The sequence below is a fragment of the Gossypium raimondii genome, chromosome 12, assembly GCF_025698545.1.
Source record: "Gossypium raimondii isolate GPD5lz chromosome 12, ASM2569854v1, whole genome shotgun sequence".
Taxonomy (NCBI): Eukaryota; Viridiplantae; Streptophyta; class Magnoliopsida; order Malvales; family Malvaceae; genus Gossypium; species Gossypium raimondii.
In genome coordinates this window covers 38583501-38605442 of record NC_068576.1, presented here as the reverse complement: position 1 = coordinate 38605442, position 21942 = coordinate 38583501, and the positions used below count along the sequence as shown (strand labels likewise).

General features: G+C 33.0%; 1 protein-coding gene across 1 annotated transcript; it reads left to right on the top strand.

Moving 5' to 3' along the window:
* Nucleotides 1-748: 748 nt before the first annotated feature.
* LOC128035501 (protein MAINTENANCE OF MERISTEMS-like) lies at nt 749-1283 on the top strand. Its single transcript, XM_052625258.1, has 2 exons — nt 749-824; nt 915-1283. The coding sequence occupies exons 1-2, from the start codon at nt 765-767 to the stop codon at nt 1281-1283; spliced, it is 429 nt and encodes a 142-aa protein (XP_052481218.1). The 5' UTR covers nt 749-764.
* The last annotated feature ends 20659 nt before the right edge of the window (nt 1284-21942 follow it).

The following is a 21942-nucleotide window of genomic DNA, read 5'->3' as shown; positions in this document are numbered from 1 at the left end:
AATTATTTTATATTTTTATTTACGGTTAATATTTTAATGATCTAATTATTAAATTTATCGATATAATTGTACTTAACATGAATATAAAATTTTGAATTAATCCAATATTTCTATCATATTAATCTATAATACTCAATACATTAATATATATTCAACGACTAAATACTTTTTATATAAAACAAATAGGGCAAAATACCATTAAAAGCCCATTTTTTTTTAAATTTATCGAAATAAGCCCAGTATTTTTTTATTTACCAGAATGGGTCCTTTTCCCCGAAAACGCATCCCCGTCAGATCGATGTCAGGGGACGTGTCAGCAAAACGCGTCCTTGGGGGCGCGCTTTGCTTACGTGGACACAAAGCGCGCTTACGAGGACGCAATTTGTTGCCACGTAGGCCAAGCGCGCTGACGTGGACGCGTTTTGTTGCCATTTAGCGCCCCCTTGGGGACGCGTTTTCCCCGCGCATGAACAGTGCAATAGTCATTTTTTGACCGTTGCCCACCCCCCCAACGGTAAAAAAAACCTATAAAACCCCCCACCCTTTCATTTTTTTCACAAACTAATCCTCTCTCAATTATTTTCTCAATTTCCTCTCAATTTGCTCTCAATTTGCTCTCAATTTCCTTCCAAATTTCTCTCCAATCCATATTTAATTTTAATTTGCTCTCAATTTCCTCTTAAATTTCTCTTAAATCCCTATTTTTAATTATTTTAAAAAAAATTAATTTTTTTTAAATCGTAAAAATTTGTACAAATTTAGCAATGGCCGGAGAATTGATTCGTCTTGATAACCAGCACATATCCGTCGAACAAATGAAAATGGTAAGTGTTAAATTTATTTTTTAAATATTTTTTAAGATTTTTTATTTATGCATTTTTAGATAATTATTAATTTATTATTTGTTATAAAAGTCTGTAGATCGGATATTGGAATGCTATATCCGGAATATGCATGGTCCTCCATCACCGTTGGTAGAGAATTACCTGCGGGAAGCAGGTTTTTGGCACGTGGCGACGGTAGGCCGGGGATGGAAGTTGGACCCGAAACTTATCAGTGCGTTGATCGAGAGGTGGAGACCCGAGACGCACACATTCCATCTTCCATGTGGAGAGTGCACTATCACTTTGGAATATGTCAATCTGCAATTGGGATTGCCGGTGGACGGGTACCCAGTCACCGGGTCTGTTCAATCTGGCGATTGGGGAGCCGTGTGCTACGAGCTGTTGGGCGTTATTCTGGAAAAAATTAACAGAGGTCGGATCGAGATGGGCTGGTTATGAGACACATTTCTGGATCCGGATGATGATTCAACCGAAGTAGAAAAAATTTGATATTTTCGGGCATACATTCTTCAGATAATTTGAGGTTATCTGATGCCAGACTTGTCACGGAACCTTGTACATCTAAGATGGCTGCTGAAACTTGTTGATTTTAGAGCAGCTGGTGAATTGAGTTGGGGGTCTGCCTTCTTGGCAGCATTATATCGGGAGATGTGTAGGGTGACACGACCGAGTAAAGCGAAAATCGGAGGTTGCCTGTCACTACTGCAGTCATGGGCACGATTTCACTTTCCATTTCTACGTCCTCGAGTGGACCACCCATATACATTCCCACTAATAACGAGGTAAATTTTATATTATATTTTTTACAATTATTATGTAGATTTTTAAAAATAATAGTATGCTAAAAATTTATTTAATTAGGTGGAACCATCCGGTAAGTTATGCTCGATTACCTACCTCTCTTGAAGATATACGGATTCTATTAAACCAACAGTCGGAAGCACATGTAAGTATTAAATAAAATTTATATTTCCATCATGAGCTAGTCGATTGGTATTTAGTATTTAGTATTTAGTATTATGTATATAACTAATATTTCTATCATGTCATATTGTTTCAATGGACACCATACGAGGATCCGGCAATTCGGGCAGTAATTCCGGATGAGTTCTTCCAAAATCCAAACGTTTGGCACGCGAAAGTCGCGTTGATCAGCTATGGGACCGTGGAGATACACTAGTCAGACAGAGTGTTACGGCAATTTGGATATAGACAACCGATTCCCGTGGCACCTGAGGTGTTTAATGATCACCACAAAATCGACCTACGGCAATTGCATACGGATTAGCCGAGATTCTGGTCCCACAACATCCAAATGTAGGAAGATCGGTATGATTATATACCTACTCTGGAACCGATCATCGTTCCGGAGTTAGCATGCGTGCCGGAACACATGCCATGGCTTAGGATCCATGGCAAGCCGTATTTACTGTCGGTAGAGGAGAGGCAGCGGCAATTACATGTCTAAAGGGAACGACGTGGGCCTTTAAATCCAAGACAAAGGGACGACGACACAGACCCATCAACGAGGCCTAGACATTCACCCGACCCATCATCAACGGCCATTCAATCACTAGGCCCAGCGAAAGCACCGACACAGTCATCCGACCTAACAGTTCAACCAACATACCCACGGCACAACCTTTTCAGATGATTCCAGGTGCGTATCCTAGCCCTTTTATGTATCCTAACCCTTATATGTTTCCTTTTTCGAGTTCTATGGTAGGTCAGAGCCAATGGCCCGATTCATCTCCATTTCTGTTACGCCGAGTGGACCGCCGATGTATAGGCCAGCGTCGCACGAGGGATCGCAAGAGGGGCCATCGGGGAGCTCTTCTTTTTACCAATCCCCATCACCGTATGGGTTTCAAACATCGTCGCCGTTGGTCATGCAAACACCTCCACATTCACTATTCTATCAAGATGGCTCATCGTCCCAACACCGACAACCAGATGCCCTACCGGAGGAACCAGAATCCCCGCCGGAGCAACCACAACCCCTGCCGAAAGCCGGACAAAAGAGGAATCCAACGCGTAACCGTCGACGGCCGCCATGTGGCACTGAATCCGGCTGGCACGGAGATTGATTTGTATTTTAATATATTTGTACAAATATTTTGAATATTTTGATATTATTTGGTGTAATAAAATAGAAATTTATTTGAGTTATTACTTAAAAACCCTAAACTAATTTATTAAAAATTTATAAATTTATAATTTATAATTTAATTTATAATTTAATTGACAAACCCTAACAAAAACCCTAACCCTAACCCTTAACTTAAAAACCCTAACCCTTAACTTAAAGCATCCTGCTTGAAGCATCCTGATAAAGCATCCTGCTTGAAGCGTTTTTTATACTATTTGCTCAGAAACGTCAACTCGAAATTATTTTTGTAAGACCTACTGTAGCAAAAGCGCGTCCACGTGGGCGTGATTTTAGAAATTCTTCTGATAAAGCATCCTGCTTGAAGCGTTTTTTTATACTATTTTCTCAGAAACGTCAACTCGAAATTATTTTTTCAGGACCTACTATAGCAAAAGCGCGTCCACGTGGGCGCGATTTCAGAAATTCTTCTGATAAAGCATCCTGCTTTGATTTTATCTTAAAAACCCATAAACACGAAACCTAATATAATTTTGAAAAAATTATAATTAATTTAATTAAGAAACCCTAAACCTTAATCCCTTATTTGTTTAATTTTTTTCTCCAAAACCCTCAAAATCCTAAAAACCTTAAACCCTAACCCTAAAAACCCAAAACTTAAAGTGGGAGAAACAGCAAAAACGCGTCCCCAGGGGCGCGCTACGTGGCAATAAAACGCGTCCACGTCAACACGCTTGCCTACGTGGCAACAAATTGCGTCCTCGTAAGCGCGCTTTGTATCCACATAAGCAAAGAGCGCCCCCAGGGACGCGTTTTGCTGACACGTTCCCTGACATTGCGCTGACGGGGATGCATTTTCGGGAAAAATGACCCATTCTAGTAAAAATAAAATACCGAGTCCATTTCAGTAAATTTAAAAAAAAGGGGGCTTTTTTGGTATTTTGCCCAAACAAATAGTTGGAAATTTTTAATTTACATAAATTTGACATGCATGATTTATATAAATAAAATATTAAATTCAACGGTTGGATTAAAATATTAACTATAAAAAGATATACAAAAGGATGTAAAACAACTTTAATTTTACACCGGTGTAAGCGGACCCTTCGCCTCCCTTACATATATATAGAATTTTACGTCAGTATAAGTGGATCCCTCCCCTATATGTAAAACTAAAGTTGTTTTACATCCTTTCGTATCTCTTTGTATGGTTAATATTTTAACAATCCAACTTTTATATTTCATACTCCATTCATGTATATGATGCATGTCAAGCTTGATATAAATTAAAATTTTCTAGCTATTTGTTTTATATAAAAAAATTTAAACATTAAATATATATTGATATGGATAATATTTTAGATCAATATGATAGAGATATCAAATCGATTAAAAAATTTACATGCATTACAAACGCAAATATATTTATATATTCAACGATTGATCAACTAAAACATTAATCATATAAAAAATTATGAAAAATATAAAATCACTTAAATTTTATAATGATATATCTCAATCTTTCTCATATTTTAATGAAAAAAAATCTCAGTTTAATTAGTCAAAATGTGGAAAATTTTGGTCAATGGTTGGAACTAGAAAGATGCCCCTTTGACGCTGAGAACCACAGCTGGAAGCGGTCCCTCATCTCCCTTAGTCATTATTTATTATGTGAAGGAAGTCGATGATAAACTAAACACAAAGGATAATCTTCTTTTATTATTGTATTTTAGAATTGTTGAGACCTTCCTAACATAAAACTATTCATCTCTAATCATGTCCTGCTTACCAACTCCATTTTCTTTTTCTACCAAAAAGATTTAATCAATCAAAGGAATATTTCATATCAGTCTGTCAACCAATTAATATAGTAGCATCCAAAACAAATCTCCATTCTTTCGGATTCTATTCCATCATTTCTTTTGAAATGAAATCTACACTAAATTCATTCGCACCACGATATGTTATTTCAGAGATATCCTCAAATCACCCTTTACCTCCCAGCTATTGGGTGATCAGCCATCCACCCCCTATTAAACTATCCACTTTTTAACAGAAATGCATTTATTTTCAAGAGAGACCATTAGGGCATAATAATTTCGTACTATTTTAACAAAAAGAATGTCAAAGCAATATCGTACTTGAAGACAATCAGTCCACCACCTGTATTGTTGATGATGTGGCACTACCAGACACGAGATTAGACCTTTCCTTATAAATACCTTGAAGAACTATGGGGTGATCCTTGGACCCTCTCAGCAACCTTAACCATTATCTGAAACACTCAATCTTCCTTATTTTTGCAACTACCTCTACTCCTCTCCTTTAAGTGAACCAATCCTATTGTCACCGTCACTTTTTTCCTTCCAGTCTCTTCCCTTGTTATTCATATGTATAAACATGATTCAATTCGACCAATATAGCTTTCCAATTTATAATCTCACAAATTGGCATATTATGATTAAGGTGAGGCTTTTTAAGTGGATACCCAGATTCCATGGTTTTTATTTTTTTATTAAACAAATTTTCACTTGAATGATTTTTAAATAAACTCTCAAAAATCATTAAAACTCTATAAGACTTGTTTTTCTTTATATATTTTAATATAATTTAGTATTTTTTATCTCAAATAAATTTATTATGTTACATGAATTTTTTATTCAAAATTGAAAGAAAAAATGGAAATGATGCTTCCCTTGTACATTATAGCTCAGCCTGGCTTTTATTTGTTGTCATTCATTACTCTCATTCTCCTCGATTCCGTATAAAGTAATGACTTAATACATAGTTTGGTAATTGAGTTTAATCTTTTTTTTTTCTAATGAGGTGCTTGTGTTATTTTTGGTCAAATTTAGTACTTATATTTGACAAAAGTCATATATTTTGATACCTAAAAGTAATGATGTTAACTTTGTAATGTTTAATTCAAGTGTTATAATTGATTTGATGAAAGTTAATTGTTAATCTTATTAAGTTTGAAATTTTCATGATTTGTTAATAGAATAAATTTAGTGTCAATCGTGAATTGTTTAATTTTTCAAATATAGTCGATGGATGTGATTTAATTCGGATTTTAGAGTTGTTTTGATAAAATTTAATTAGATAATTATGAATTTTAATAAAATCAACTAAAACCCGAATTAAGCACTACAAAAATTAACATGGTTACCTCTGGGTACCAAAATAGATAACTTTTGTTAAATACATGTATGAGATTAGACCAAAAATAGCACAAGTACCATATTAGAAAAAAAATATTAAACTCGAGTACCAAACTATGTATTAACCCTAAAGTAATACTTGTTAAAATCTAACAGTTGCTTAGAAACAAGCTCGGTGCTTGGAAGGAGTGATAAAGGAGTGGGCACTCCCTTAAGCATTGCGTGAAACAAAAAATAACAAGGGACAAAAAGTTTGTTTACGCGTTTCAATTTCCCCACATCTGCGGAGCCTAGCTTAATGAGAAGTATCCACTATCTTCAAACTCTTGCACAAAGATCCTTAATCTATTACACACTCATGACAATTTCCTCACTTGTATTTTTGAAGACTAGAAACCTCACCATTAAATTCACCCCTGTGAATTTAGCTTGTAAAACCACAACACAATAGATTTTAATATCACAACGCACTTACAAAATATAACTTCTCACTTGAATAGATTTAATGTTCTCAATTCTAGGTACATAAACCTATACAAGTCTTTCAATTATATAGAGTTGTTTGAGACTTGCTGATGTAGAGAAAATTTATCATAATCTAATATAATAATAATAAATAAGGTAAACAAGGATTTTTGGCAGTTAAGACTTTAATGATCCAATTTAATCCAACTTCTTTGATTCAAGAGAGTAGATAAATGTGATCTATTTCAATCCAATCTTCCAAATATGTTTCCTCAAATGATATGATCTTCATTGATGGGCTAGATATCATCCACATAATCAACATGACCCATAAATATTGTTCAATAAATTGCCACCATCATTAATATGGAAATAGTCTCAAACAACTTTAGTGATCAGGAAGTTGGCACTCCCTCAAGCACTCAATTAACAATTCCATATTTTTCAACAATCTCGCACTTTGGTAAATTATTGAACAAAACATGCACAATGCAAGAAGCTATATCAACAAGTAATCTTAGCTCCCCCTTATCATATTTCATTAATTCCAAAAACTTAACTTAGTAATCTAATGAACAAGGAAATAAATATGTAATCAAACCAATCATTATCTGAATCTTTCCTATACCAACAACTCCCCATTGCTCTAATTATTTATCTCTCCTTTTTTTTTATCAACAAGATTGCTAGCTTACTTTTCTTCAGAAAGGGACAACAAATCAACACGAAGACTTTTCTACCTATCTCTAATCTTCTTGACAATCTTGGATTCAGCATGGTGTTTGGCAATGTGTCAATCATTTGCCTCAATGTATGTAGCAAGATCATCAGTCATCCTTTTATAGATACTGTGAAAATAGAACGTCGATAATGACAATATATCGCAAAGAAAAGAGAAATAAAAATAAAGAACACACAGATTTTTACGTAGAAACTCTTTCAGGAAAAAACCACGGGCAGAGGGGAAGAAAATTCACCATGTCGAATTCGAATAATTACAAGAGGAGTTTCGATTACATCTATTTATAGGTTAAAAAAAACCTAATTCTAATCAAAGTCAAATATATTATGCTAATAAATGTTAAATATATTATACTCATAAATACTAAATCTTCTAGAAAGAAGATATATTTTGTTTAACTTGACTTGCAAGCAATCTCTTAGAATTTGGATCACACAACTCTAACAATCTCCACCTTGACACGAATTCTCAAAGAACAAGTTTTTCACATCTTCCATAAAACCCCTTAAGGGTTTAACTTCAACAATGAACACCAACCAAGTCTAAGTAATGCTCAAACTTGGCTATAGGAAGTGACTTAGTCATCATTTCTGCAGGATTTTCATGAGTACTAATTTTGCTCACAACAATATCACCAAGAGCAATAATATCACGAACAAAATGATACAGAACATCAATGTGTTTTGTTTTCTCATGAAACATTTGATCTTTTGTAAAGAAGATGACACTCTGACTGTCACAAAATACTATATTAATTTGAAGGTCTTCATTGAGTTCACTAAAGAGTCCCTTCAACCAAATAGCTTCTTTACAAGCCACAGTAATCGCCATGTACTCAACTTCAATGGTAGATAAAGCGATTGTAGTTTGCAAAGTGGTTTTCCAACTGATTGCACAACCTCCGATTGTAAAGACATAACCTGTGAGAGATCTTCTTCTATCAACGTCTTCAACAAAATCAACATCAACATACCCAATGACTCCATATCTAGTTCTTCCAAACTGCAAGCAAACATCAGTAGTACCTCGTAAGTATCTTAAAATCCACTGAACTGCTTTCTAATGTTTTTTACTGGGATTCACCATGTATCTGCTAATTGCACTGACTACATATGATAAATCTGGATGTGAACAAACCATAGCATACATGAGAGATCCCACTACACTAGTGTATGAAACATGTGACATGCACTAAATCTCATCATCTGATTGTGGAGACAAAACCTATGAAAGTCTGAAATGGGCTGCTAAAGGAGTACTAACAGGCTTAGCACTCTGCATATTGAACATGCAAAGAACTTTCTCAATGTACCGCTTCTAACTTAGGTACAATTTACTTACCTTTCTATCTTTGAGAATCTCCACACCAAGTATATTCTTTGCTGGTCTTAAATATTTCATCTCAAATTCTTCACTTAGTTGGGTGTTGACCTTTCCTATCTCTCTTTTATCTTTTATTGCTATCAACATGTCATCAGCATAAAGGAGTAGATACACACAAAAAAACCACCACTATTTTTCTTAAAGTAAACACAACTATCAAAACTATTTCTTTTGAAATCATGAGAAGTCATAAAGGAATCAAACCTCTTGTACCACTGTCTTGGTGACTGTTTCAAACCGTAAAGGGATTTTTTTAGCAAGCAAACATAATCCTCCTTTTCTAAGACTGTAAAACCCTCTGGTTGTTGCATGTAAATATTCTCCTCAAGTTCTGCATGCAAAAATGCAGTTTTTACATCTAACTGCTCAAGCTCCAAATCATGCATGTCCACAATACCAAGCAAAGCTCGAATCGAACTATGCTTCACAACTGGGGAGAACACATCTGTGAAGTCCACTCTTGGAATTTGACTATAACCCTTACAACAAGCCTTGGTTTATATCTGAGTTCTTCAACTTCTAGAGTCTCTTATTTCTTTTTAAACACCCATTTACAACGAACAATCTTTTTACCTTTAGGAAGTTTCACAAGATCCCATGTTCTATTTTTGTGGAATGATTTCATCTCCTCTTGCATAGGAAACATCCACTTTTCTGAGTCTTCACAGCTAGCCACCTCAAAATAATTAAATGGCTCTTGGTTTGCATCTATATCTTCAGCCACATTTAAAACATAAGCAACTAGATCAGCCTCGGCATACTGCTTTAGAGGTTTAATTTCTCTTCTAGCTTTGTTTTTGCCTATAGAGTATTGTGGTAAAGAAACAACTCTATTCTGAATTTTTGTACTGGCTTGAGGAGTGGACTCTGTTGTAGATTCTGGATTAATTTGATGCTCCACCTGCTTTTGATTTTCTTTATTGGAAGAGTCTTTAAGATATAAGTTAGGTAGCATAGTAGTTTCATAAAAAACAACATCTTTTCTAATCATAACTTTTCTATTTTCAGGACATCATAACTTATACCCTTTTACACCAGTTTTATAACCAAGAAAAACACCTTTAATGGATCTCATTTCCAATTTTTCATTACCAACATAAGCATATGCAAGACACCCAAAGATTTTTAAATCAGATTAGTCACCAGGATTACCAGACCATACCTCTTGTGAAATATTTTTCTCAATGGCAACGGATGGAGATCGGTTGATCAAAAAACATGCAGTAGAGGCTGCTTTGGCCCAAAAAGACTTTGGTAAGTTGCCATTTCATAACATACATCAAAACTTCTCCATGATAATTCTGTTCATTCGTTCTGTAACACCGTTTTGCTGTGGAGTATGACAAACTGTCAAGTGTCTTACGATCCCTTCTAACTTGCACAGTTTATTAAACTCATGAACAGAACTCTAAGCCATTGTCTGTGTGGAGGTATTTTATTTGTTTTCTCGTCTGTTTTTCAATCATAGTTTTCCATGACTTAAATACGGAAAACTCATCACTTTTCTGCTTTAGGAAGAATGCCCAAACTTTTCTAGAAAAATTATCAATAAAAGTTAGCATATAATTAGCTTAACCTCTCGAAGGCACTCTGGATGTCCCCCATAGATCAGAATGAATATACTCCAATGTTTCCTTCGTGTTATGGATTCCTTCAGTGAATCGAACTCTCTTTTGCTTTCCAAAAATGCGGTGCTCATAAAACTTCAGTTTGTAAATTCCTTGACCATCAAGAAGTCCTCTTTTGCTCAATTCTGCCATGTTATTCTCACTCATATGCCCCAGGCGTATATGCCAAAGTTTAGTAATATCATCATCTAAAAAGGAAGAGGAAGTGACAGCTACATCACCAGTAACATTAGAACCCTACAAAACAAATAACTTGGCAGTCTTTCTCTGCCATTTCATCACAACGAGGGAACATTTGGAAATCTTCAAAACCCCACTTTCAGCTGTGTATCTGTACCCTTTTGAATCAAGAGTACTCAATGAAATTAAATTTCTCTTCAATTCTGGAACATGTCGCACGTCACTAAGTGTTCTGACAACTTCGCACATCACTAAGTGTTCTGACAACTCCGTCAAACATCTTAACTTTAATCGTTCCAACACTTGCAATTTTACACGAAGTATTATTTCCCATCAAAACAACACTTTCAGACACTGTTTCGTAAGTTGTAAACCAATCCCGATTGGGACTCATGTGGAAAGTGCAACATGAATCAAAGATCCACTCCTTGCTCACTTTAGAATTGTTAACAGAAGCGACTAGAAGTTCACCATCGCTGTAGTCTTCTACAACATCAGCTTTACCAGAATTTTTTGGTTGTTTTCCCTTTTGATTCGTAGCCTCTCTTTTGATCTTGTTCTGTAGTTTATAGCACTCAGATTTAATGTGCCCTTTCTTCTTACAGAAGTTACAAGTTTTACCTCTGTTTGAAGACTTCGATCTACCCTTAGATTTACCGCGAGGATTCCGTTCCTGTATCCTTCCACGATCATCATCAGCATTCTGAACTTATCTCTCACAAATAATGAGACCCTCTCCCTTAGAGTCAGGTTTAACCACAAGATGTTTCATCTTATCATACGAGGCCAAAGAATTATAAACCTCATCAATTGTGAGAGACTCGCGGTTATATAAAATCCTGTCTCTAAAGGTTGAATAAGACGGGGGCAACAAACAAAGTAGAATCAGCCCTAGATCTTCCTTATCATACTGAACCTCCATGGCCTCCAAGTTTGAGAAATTTTATTTAAACACTGTTAAGTATTCGTGCACAGACACATCTTCCTCCAAATGATGAGCATAAAGACGCTGCTTCATATGCAACTTGCTGGTTACAATTTTTGACATAAATATTTGTTCCAGCCTCTTCCATAATACAGTGACGGTCTTCTTCTTCATTATATCCTGTAAAATTTCATTAGACAAATGCAAATGTAATTGTGTTAATGTCTTTCGATCCTTACGTTTCTTCTCTTCATCTGTTAATGTCGAAGACATCTTATTTATCCCTACCAGGGATCCTCCAGATCCATCTGCGCAAGAACTGCTTGCATCTTAATATGCCACAACATAAATCTGATGTTGCGATCTAACAGCGAAATTTCATACTTCAAAGAAGCCATTACCGTGATCGAGATGAATAATCTGGAAGCTATGATACCAATATGTGAAAATAGAACGTCAGTAATGATAATATATCGCAAAGAAAAGAGAAATAAAAATAAAGAACACACATATTTTTACGTGGAAACCCTTTCGGGAAAAATCACAGGCAGAGGAGAAGAAAATTCACTATATCGAATTTAAATTATTACAAGAGGAGTTTCGGTTACATCTATTTATAGCCTGAAAAAACCTAATTCTAATCAAAGTCAAATATATTATGCTAATAAAAGTTAAATATATTATACTCATAAATACTAAATCTTCTAGAAAGAATATATATTTTGTTTAACTTGACTTGCAAGCAATCTCTTAGAATTTGGGTCACACAACTCTAAAAAATACTATAAGGAATGGCCTTGTAGCTTGAAGAAGTTGGCACTTCATGGGTCTAAAGTACTTCTTTTTGCTCAGCTTCATTATATCAAAATTACTCCCCCTCAATAGCATCATCACCTCTCCCCCTTCAGCAGCACCCATCATATTTTGGCAATAACGTTTCAAAACCTTTCTTATCATTGTAGGGCTAAATTCAGACCATTCTCCACGTACAAATACCTTCTAAAATAACTAATTGTGTTTGTCACAAACACTTTGCAGCAAATTAGCATAAAGTTCAATAACCACTACTTTTAAGAAGTACATCATGCCATGATCAGAAACATTAATCTCTACTATATTTTATTCTTCTATAAAACTATTTTTAAGTATAATGTCATACCTTTTGGATTCTTTCTTAGATTCCCCTTTGATTACCACCCCCTTGAATTTGTTTCTAGGAACATTTTTACTGGCTTCAAACTTCTTTTTTCCCCTATATTGCTTCATGAATGATTTGTTGAAGTTCAGTGTGAGTGAGACAATTTGTTCCTAGAGTTTCTCAATTGTAGTTTTTTTGGGAACTTGGCACTCCCTTGCCCACTTGGAAAGTAATGTATTTGTCTTCCTTTACTTTGTTGCGTTTAGCCTCATCTAAATTCATCTCAAAGGTCTATAAGGAGCCAATAAGTTCATCGATAGCCAACCTTTCAAGACCTTTAGCCTCCTCAATAGTTGTGACTTTAATAGAAAAGTTTTTAAGAAGAGAGCTTGATACTTTTCTAACCAGTTTGCATTTGAATACTCCTCTCCCAATACGAATGCCTGATTGGAAAAATCACATAACTTTGCATAGTAGTCTCCTATAGTTTTCGAATCCTGCATTCTCAAGCTCTCAAATCTAGATGTTTGCAATTGCGCCTTCGATTGTTTAACAGTGGAGGTAACTTCATGAGTAGTCTCCAATATATCCCAAGCAGACTTAGCAACAATGCATTTGGAAATCCTTTTGAATTCATGTAAGTTTACTCCATAGAAGATAGAATATAAGGCTTTGAAGTTTGTGTTTGCAAGCTTTTCTTCTGCGATAGTCCATTGAGCATTAGGCTTTACTATTCTCCCCACTTTAGGATCAATCATAGAAGGCTCTCATCCTACAAGAATTGCATGTCATGCCTTCTAATGAATGGATTTTATATAAGCCTTCATGTACGCTTTCCAATAATCATAATTTCCAACCTTTAGCATAAAGGGTGTTAAAGCAAATGAACCTTTCATACCTTGAATCTAACAACACCAATGATTTCCACTAGCTACTTTAAGTGGTAAGCTCTTATACCAATTGTTAAAGCAAAATAGTTGCTTAGAAACAAGCTCGGTGTTTGGAAGGATCACTATAGGAAATTAAGGTTTTAGCAGCGTTTTTAGTGGCGCTTGGACGGAAAATGCCACAGATATTATACATTAGTGGCGCTAATGGAAAAATGTCGCAATAGGTAAAACAGTAGCGGGGCTTATGAGAAAAACGCCGCAAACGATCAAGCAATAGCGGCGTTTATGAGAAAAATGCCACAAAAAGTCAAGCATTAGCGACGTTTTTAAACGTCGTAAAAATTTATTTTATTTTAAACAAAATGGCGCCGTTTTGCTCCTTGTATTCTCACCCATCATCCAAGTGCCCATCATGTATTCTTTTCGACAACTCATGCACTCTTTCATCCTCTTCTATTTATTATTTAACTAGTTTCTTTATATTAATTAAAATACAATTTATTTTTAATTTAATATTTAAAACCTTCAAAAAAAATTAATAACACGTAGAAAAAATTTGAAAGTAAAAACATAGAAAAATATATGTTAAAAATGAAAAAAAAATTAAAATACTATTATTTAAAATGATTTTAAAATTTTTGGGTATACTGATTGATTGTTTTTAATTTATATATTAAATAATTTCTTATATAATTGTAAAGAGACAATATTAATTTTAATATATTAAAATTATCATTATAGTTTAAATTATTTAAGAGATAATAGATAAACTTTATATATATTAAAATTTAAAAAATTGAAATTTTTCATTATATTTTTTTCATATTTTGAAATTTTTGTTTTTGTTTTTGTTTTCTTACATAAAAATTATATAAAATTTCAAATTTTATATAATTATTTTAAATATTACATAAATTTTCAAAAATTATTTATTTAAAATTGATATGAAAGATATAATAATTCAATATAAAAATTGCTCAAATGTCATTAAAAAAGTCAAACATTAGCGGCGATTATGATAAAAACGCCGCAAAAGGTAAGTAATAGCGGCATTTAAAAACGCCGCAAAAAATCATTTTATTTTAAACAAAACGGCGCAGTTTTGCTCTGCTAAAAATCCATTGTTTTTCCCTTAAACCATAACCCCAAAAATCCCTTATTTTATCCCTAAACCCTAAAATTCCTTATTTTCCCCTAAAAATCGAAATCCCCAAATCCCTTAATTTTTTCCCCAAATTAAAATCCCGAAACTCCTTTGATTTTCGCCGACTGTCTGCTGCATCGCCGTCGATTGTCTCCTCTGCTGCATCGCTGCGTAAATTTTTTCCGTTTGTTTGTGATTATTTATTAAACTACAAGATTTAATGGATGCTTAGCCCTAAAATTGCATGTTCTCTTATGACAATAGTTTACTCTTAAATCGAGTAAATGTTATCTGATAAGGGAACAATAAAAAGTAGATGTTATCTGTTATATAGAGTATCTGAGCAAAAATCACTCATTTCGGTACTGAAGTTCACTTGGGAATTTGTAATGTTTATGTATATAAAATATTTCGCCCTGAAGTTCACTTGGGTATTTGTAATTTTTTTTCATTCATTTCGGTACTTGCATTTAACTTGGAAAATATAAAAATTTGGAGATTTGGAAATTAAAAAATTTATATAAATTTGGTAAAGTTAGTCAAGAGTTGATTTTGATACCATTGATCAGATCACTGCGTTTCTCAAATCAATGATTCAATATGGACCAAATTTGCAAATTCTCACATAAAATACAAGTAATATAAGTTTGGAGACAAAGATTAGAAAGTAAGTTAAATGCAAGTTTTAAAATTGAAAGAGGAAAACTTATTTATATCATGTATCATCCTATTTTGTTTATATTTGCATATAATCAGCATTCTTTCATATGTTATATAAACTAAAATCATATCCTGCACTTAATTTGATCAATTTTAGTTTATGTATTCTTTGAATTGGTCAAATTTAGCTCCAGTAATTTTCAAAATTTGAAACTTTAGTCTCGACCAAATGATAGTAGTTAAATCTATTTGGAGTTTTATTTTGCTATTAGTCTTGTATTATGCGTACAGTTATAGATTTAATTTTTGATTTTTCTTTCAAATATTGGATCATTTTACTTACTTTAGATTTGCCATCCAATTTTCTGCCATCCAGTTTTCTGTTATCTGCCATCCAATTTGCTTAACTTCAATCCACATTGTCTCAGGTAAGACAATTCTGCTTCCTTTCTTTCTTTGTTTTTAATTTTCTTATCTAAATTATGGGTTTTCTTTGATGTTTCAATTAAGTACATTGTGTTATTATGCTAGTTGTGGTGACAGCTTTAATGTAACTGGTTTTCAGTTCACTTATTTAGTTTCTTATGTGATTAAAATAACGACATATAGATATGTTTGTGAGATTTTTTATTGGTTCGTTAGTCCTGTATTTCTTTTGTTTATTTCATTGATTTGATTTCTTGGTGGTGACAGCTTTGATTTGAAATTTTCTTTTGTTTGTGATAATGATTTAAAACACGCAAGTTTAAAATTGGTTAGAATTGCATGACTATTTGTTCTTAGTATTTATTTATATATCCATCCATGCAATGTTCTAATCTCATATCTTGAATTACAACACACTAACAGGTATGAGCCCAATACCATTGATCTATCATATTACAAAGAGCTAGAGTAAGTATGCTCTTCAAATATGCTACTTAATACTCATTATTCTGGACTTCGTAAGAGTGCCTTGCAAAATAGATCATAATAACTTTTATGATCCAAGATAATGATTTTGCAAACATGGATTCTTTATCTTAGTTTTTATATACATGTTTCAGGTACTGGTTCACTGTGCTTTCGAAGCACTTGCCTGACCTTGTTGGTAAGGTAAATAAATATACACACTATGAGGTATCTAGGATTCTCTCTAACATAAAAGAATTTTCCATTTGTATTCTAAGAAAGGAGTCATTTCAAGTAGTGTTTAGTCCCTTGTTGACTAAGGCTAGTATAGTTGAGTTTTTACATCAGCAATTTCTTGATATAAAGCACGGTTTTGTAGGCCTGTTACTGAGCTCCAAATTATCTATTTCTTTCTCTTTTTTGGTCAGACCGAATTAAGCAGGCCAAAGTTTGTAAAGGTAATAGCAGTGAATTTCACCCTTATATTTAAAATTGTTTCTTTCTCTTCGATTGATATTTGATGCTTGGAAATATTGCGATATGCTAAATACCCCACATTTTATCCGGTAGATACTTTGAGAATGGAGTTGAATTTCAATAGGCTATTTAGTTGTAAATGGAGTTGAGAATGGAGCATGTTATTGCCTTTATTAAAATATTAACATGCTACTTGCAAATTGTTAAAGCCTTCATTGTCCTATATTTAAAGCCTTCATTGTCATATGATGTTTGCAAACTGTTTGGCTAAATGTTTAACCTGTATGCTGTTTGCAAACTATGTGGCTGAATGTTTAAACTATTTGGCTGAATATTCATTCCTTTTTTGCAATCAATTTGAAAGGGTTTTGTTGTTTCCATTTTAGCCTATAAATTTTCAAGTTTATTACTGTGCATATTCTGTGACATTCAAATTAATTCTTACATTTTAATGATTAATTTAACTCAATAATTAGGGTTTAGCATTAGTTGCACTATTTAAACTTTCAATTTTACTATTTATACTCCTTTATTTTTCATTTATTTTATTATTTTCACTATTATGGAGTTCAATATTTTATTAAAATATTAACATGATTTTTCAACATTTTGACTAAAAATATTAATTTATTATATGATTAAATACTCTCTTTTTACTAAATATATATATTTAATACTAATTAATGTATATGTTTAATAATATTGAAAATTTTAATGTTTGATTTTAATATTTAATATTTTAATTTTAAACTTAAAAATAATTTTTATCATTATAATAATATTTAGCATTATTTAAATTTATTTTTATATAAAATCAAATTACTAATATTTTTCCAAAAAATGATTTAAAAGCTATTTCAAATGAAAAGTTATTTTGTTAACCATCAAATTATAACCCATTCTTATACTAAATAAAGAAAAAATAAGCTTATAAGATGGATTTACCGTACTAGTATTTTTTAAAAAATTGATCGATGTTTACACCTATAAGATGGATTTTTCATACTAGTATTTTCGGGGGTTCATATTAATAATCCCATTTTACACCTATATATCATTTTCTAGTATTTATTTACTACCAAATTATCTATTAAATAAAAAGAGCAAATAGTGACTAAGGTCAAACACCCTCTTTTAACAAGGAAAGGGAAAGAGAAAATGATAGTAAACATATAATTATTAATTTAAATATTAACTCAAAATAGATGAAAAATTAACAAATTTTAACTTTATTAACATATAATTATTAAAATTTAAAGTTAAAATTTAAAGATGATAATCATAACTTACATAAACATTTAAAGAATAAAAAACTTTGGATCATAACTTACATAACTTACATAACTTACATAATACATAAATATATATCATATCATAACTTACATAACTTAATTATACTTATAAATAAACAACTTACGAATTAGTTTACACCCATTAGATACTTGATACTTGATATGTATTATCCATTTTAGTACAATGACATGATTTAAATCAATTTAGAACACTTAAGTAACCATAATTTATTGTCAACTTTAGACATCAAGAACTACGAAATGGATAAGAGTTGGATGAATTTGCCAAGGGTAAGCAACGACTATCGAAATGGAGTATAAAATTTTCTAAATTTTGCATTTTAAAATGCAAACCAAGAGAATATGATTCTTTGCCCGTGTAAGAAGTGTGGCAACATCAATTGGCATATTCGTGAAGTTGTCTACGAACATCTAATTGTTGATGGCTTTATTCGGGGGTATAAAAATAGATTTTCTATGGAGAGTGTACCCCTTGTAGAACCTCTTCAACGATTAACTCGGCTTATCCTCATAATGCTTACCATCACTCTGTTAGAGAAGATGACATGGAAGGTATGTTGTGGGATGCATTTAATATGCGCAGTCATGGTTTGCAATCGTTTCCACCTGAAATTATTGCATCTGATGATTGTGATATTGGTGGAAATGCTTTTACCGAAACGAGAAGAAGTGTACCTGATGAAGAGCCAAATGGAGAAGTGGCGAAGTTCTACAAGTTACTTAATGAAATGAATGAAGACCAAGGGAGGCGTATGTTGGCGATGTTGACTAACAGATTGATGATGAATCTGATGGAGAGGATGATCCTAATGAGACGGACTTGTGGAAAAAAAAAGAAGTATTTTTTTTAGTTATCTTATTTAGAGCATCACATTTTCTGACACAATCTTGATGTCATGCATATTGAAAAGAATGTTTGCGAGAACATCATTGGAACAATTCTGAATGTCGATAGAAAATCGAAAGACAATCTTTAGAGTCAACTTGATCTAGTTGACATGGGAATTCGGCATGATCTTCATCCTCAATTACTTCCGAATGGAAAATCTCGATTGTCGCCTTCTATTTTTGCAATGTCAAAGAAAGAAAAAAAGGTGTTCTGCACGGTGTTGAAGGATATAAAGGTCTCAGATGCGTATGCATCAAATATATCTCGATGTGTGAGTCTTAAAGATCGAAGCCTATATTCCCTAAAATCACATGATTATCACATCTTGATGCAAGATTTACTGCCAGTTGTTTTACGGTGTTGTATGTCAAAAAAGGCAATGTCTTGTATAATTGAACTATCCAATATAATGAAAGCTATTTGTGGCAAAGTTTTGATTGTTGAAGAACTTGAGAAAGTACAAGATCTAACCGCCTTAACTTTATGCAATTTGGAAAAGATCTTTCCACCTTCCTTCTTCACTATTATGGTGCACTTGCTAATCCATCTCCCTCATGAAGTAAAACTTGGTGGACCGATTTTTTATTGGTGGATGTATCCTATAGCGAGGTGCTAATTTATTTGTAAAGTTTTCATTCATTCATGAATATACCTTTAGTTATAACTTTTGATAATGTTTATATCGTGTTTAGGTTCTTATGCAAATTGAAGTCTTATTGTTGTAATAAGTGTTATCCAGAAGGATCAATTGCTGAAGGTTACTTGGCAGAGGAATGTATGACTTTCTGCTCTAGATATTTAGAAAATGTTGAAACAAGACCGAATAGACCAAGTAGAAATGCTGGGCTCACTAATCATAACTTAGTTGAAACATATCTATTTCGAAGTTAAGAAGAACCAATCGGTAATGTTGAAATTGCACACTTAGATGATAGATCTTAGGTACAAGTACATTTATATGTTCTTTTTCACCACGATTCAATTGAACCATTACGTAAGTAAGTTTTAGAATTTGATAAATATTCATCTTTTTAATTTGTTTATCTTCTAACCAAGTAATCTACTTTTTAACATAGTGAGTACAAACAAGTCTTGAGATCTCGTTCACGCTCCCGAAGATTACAACATCGAGAGATTCATAAGTTATTCACAGAATCTTTTCATGAATGGTTAGGGAAAACGGTTTGCAACTGAAACTTTTATTGAAAAATAATAATGTTTTCGTATAACATTTATAATTAATCAATTTACTTTCGATTCTATAGGTTTGGAGTGGAAAGAACATCAATGACGAAATTAAACGGCTTTCCCAAGGTCCGAATAGAGTAGTAAAAAGATATAGTGCCTTCCTCATCAATGGATTCAGGTTTCATACAAAATCTGGCGAAAGATTGAGGAGGACTCAAAATTGTGGAATAGTTGTTAATTCTTCAATTACAAGTTATGCTAGTGTTAGGGACACTGATCCTATTGAGGGAAATGTAGAGTATTATGGACTTCTTACTGACATTATTGAGTTGGATTACTATGGCAAACAGAAGGTTGTCTTATTTCGATGTGATTGGGTTGATGTTAATACTGCTCGCGAAATTAAAAAAGATCAATTTGGTTTTACAATGGTGAACTTCTCTCGATTAATTCACACTGGATAACAATTGATAGATAAGCCGTATGTATTTTCTTCTCAAGTCAAACAAGTTTTTTACTCGAAAGATCCAACTAATGAGGGTTGGTACGTTGTACTCCATAACACCCCTTGAGACTTGTTTAACATGGGCAATGGAAGTAGAAATGACATCGACAAAAGATCAAAAACTTTGTCTTTTCCAGAACAAAACTTAAATGAAACTATCCCTAGTACTAGTACACAATTTTAATGGGTTTGCCAGGATGTGGATGAAGATATTTACGAATCATGATATAGTAAGATTTTACGATTTTTTAATTATATGTAATATTATAATTTAAATATTGATATTAAATATTTCAACTATTTTATATGTACTATTATTGTTGTAATTAGTTACTAATATTTCAACTATTTTATGTGTATTGCAGATAAAATGCCTAGAAGAAGATTGCGAGTTCTAAGTATTGTTCAAAATCCTCCAAATTCGGAAGAAACAAATAGTGAACAACAGACTGCTATTGGATCTTCGAATGTTCTGAATACAGCTGACGAACCTACAGAAATTCAAAGTAATGTTAACTTTAATTTACATGCTTGTTGACTTTTATTATTGATTTTTGTTTCAAATTATTATATTATAATATACCATTTTTTAGCTGAAAGTGGTGGGATGCGCAAAACTCGAGGACGTACGCTATTAAAAGATTTATACGAGTTAAATTTTGTCGAGCATGTCAAAGTAGCTAGAAACAGTGTGGTCAGCCTATTGGATCAGAAGCTCGGCTTTTAGCAGGATACTTGGGCATTATAGCACGAAATGCCAATCTGTTGCCCATCAACTACGAGTTATGGCATCATATGCCTGATAGTAACAAAAATCAAGCTCTCGATAATATTAAGGTAATAACGTGAATGTAATTTATAATACTTTGGTTTAAGTTTCATTTATATTAACTTTCTAAACTTGTGTTATTTGCAGGAGAGATTTGCTTTAGAGGTCTCGGATAATTATGTGAAGAAGGTATTAGGAAAAAAATGGAGAGACCATAAAAGTTCTTTAAAGAAGGAATATTTTAAGAAAAATATAAGCCTCGAAGAGAAATTGCGAAATGTTCCATCGGGAATGCTGAGGTACCAATAGAAAGATCCAGTTAGATTTTGGAATTCAAAGAAAGGAGAGGTGTTACGTACTTCCAAACTCTTATAATTATTTCGGTTTATAGTATTTACTATATACGTAATAATAATTTCATAATGTAGGATCGTGAGCGAGTTAGAACTACAAGTAGGCAAAAACAAAAATTCACGCACACAGCTAGGTCGAAAAGTTTTGCTTGTGTAGCTGATGACGAGGTATTTTGAATTTATTAATTATGTCAAATATTATTTACTTTCTACTAAATAATATTTTTCTACTATATTGTAGGAACTGTCGTCTGGTAAAAAAGCTGGACGCCTTTAGCTTTTTGACATT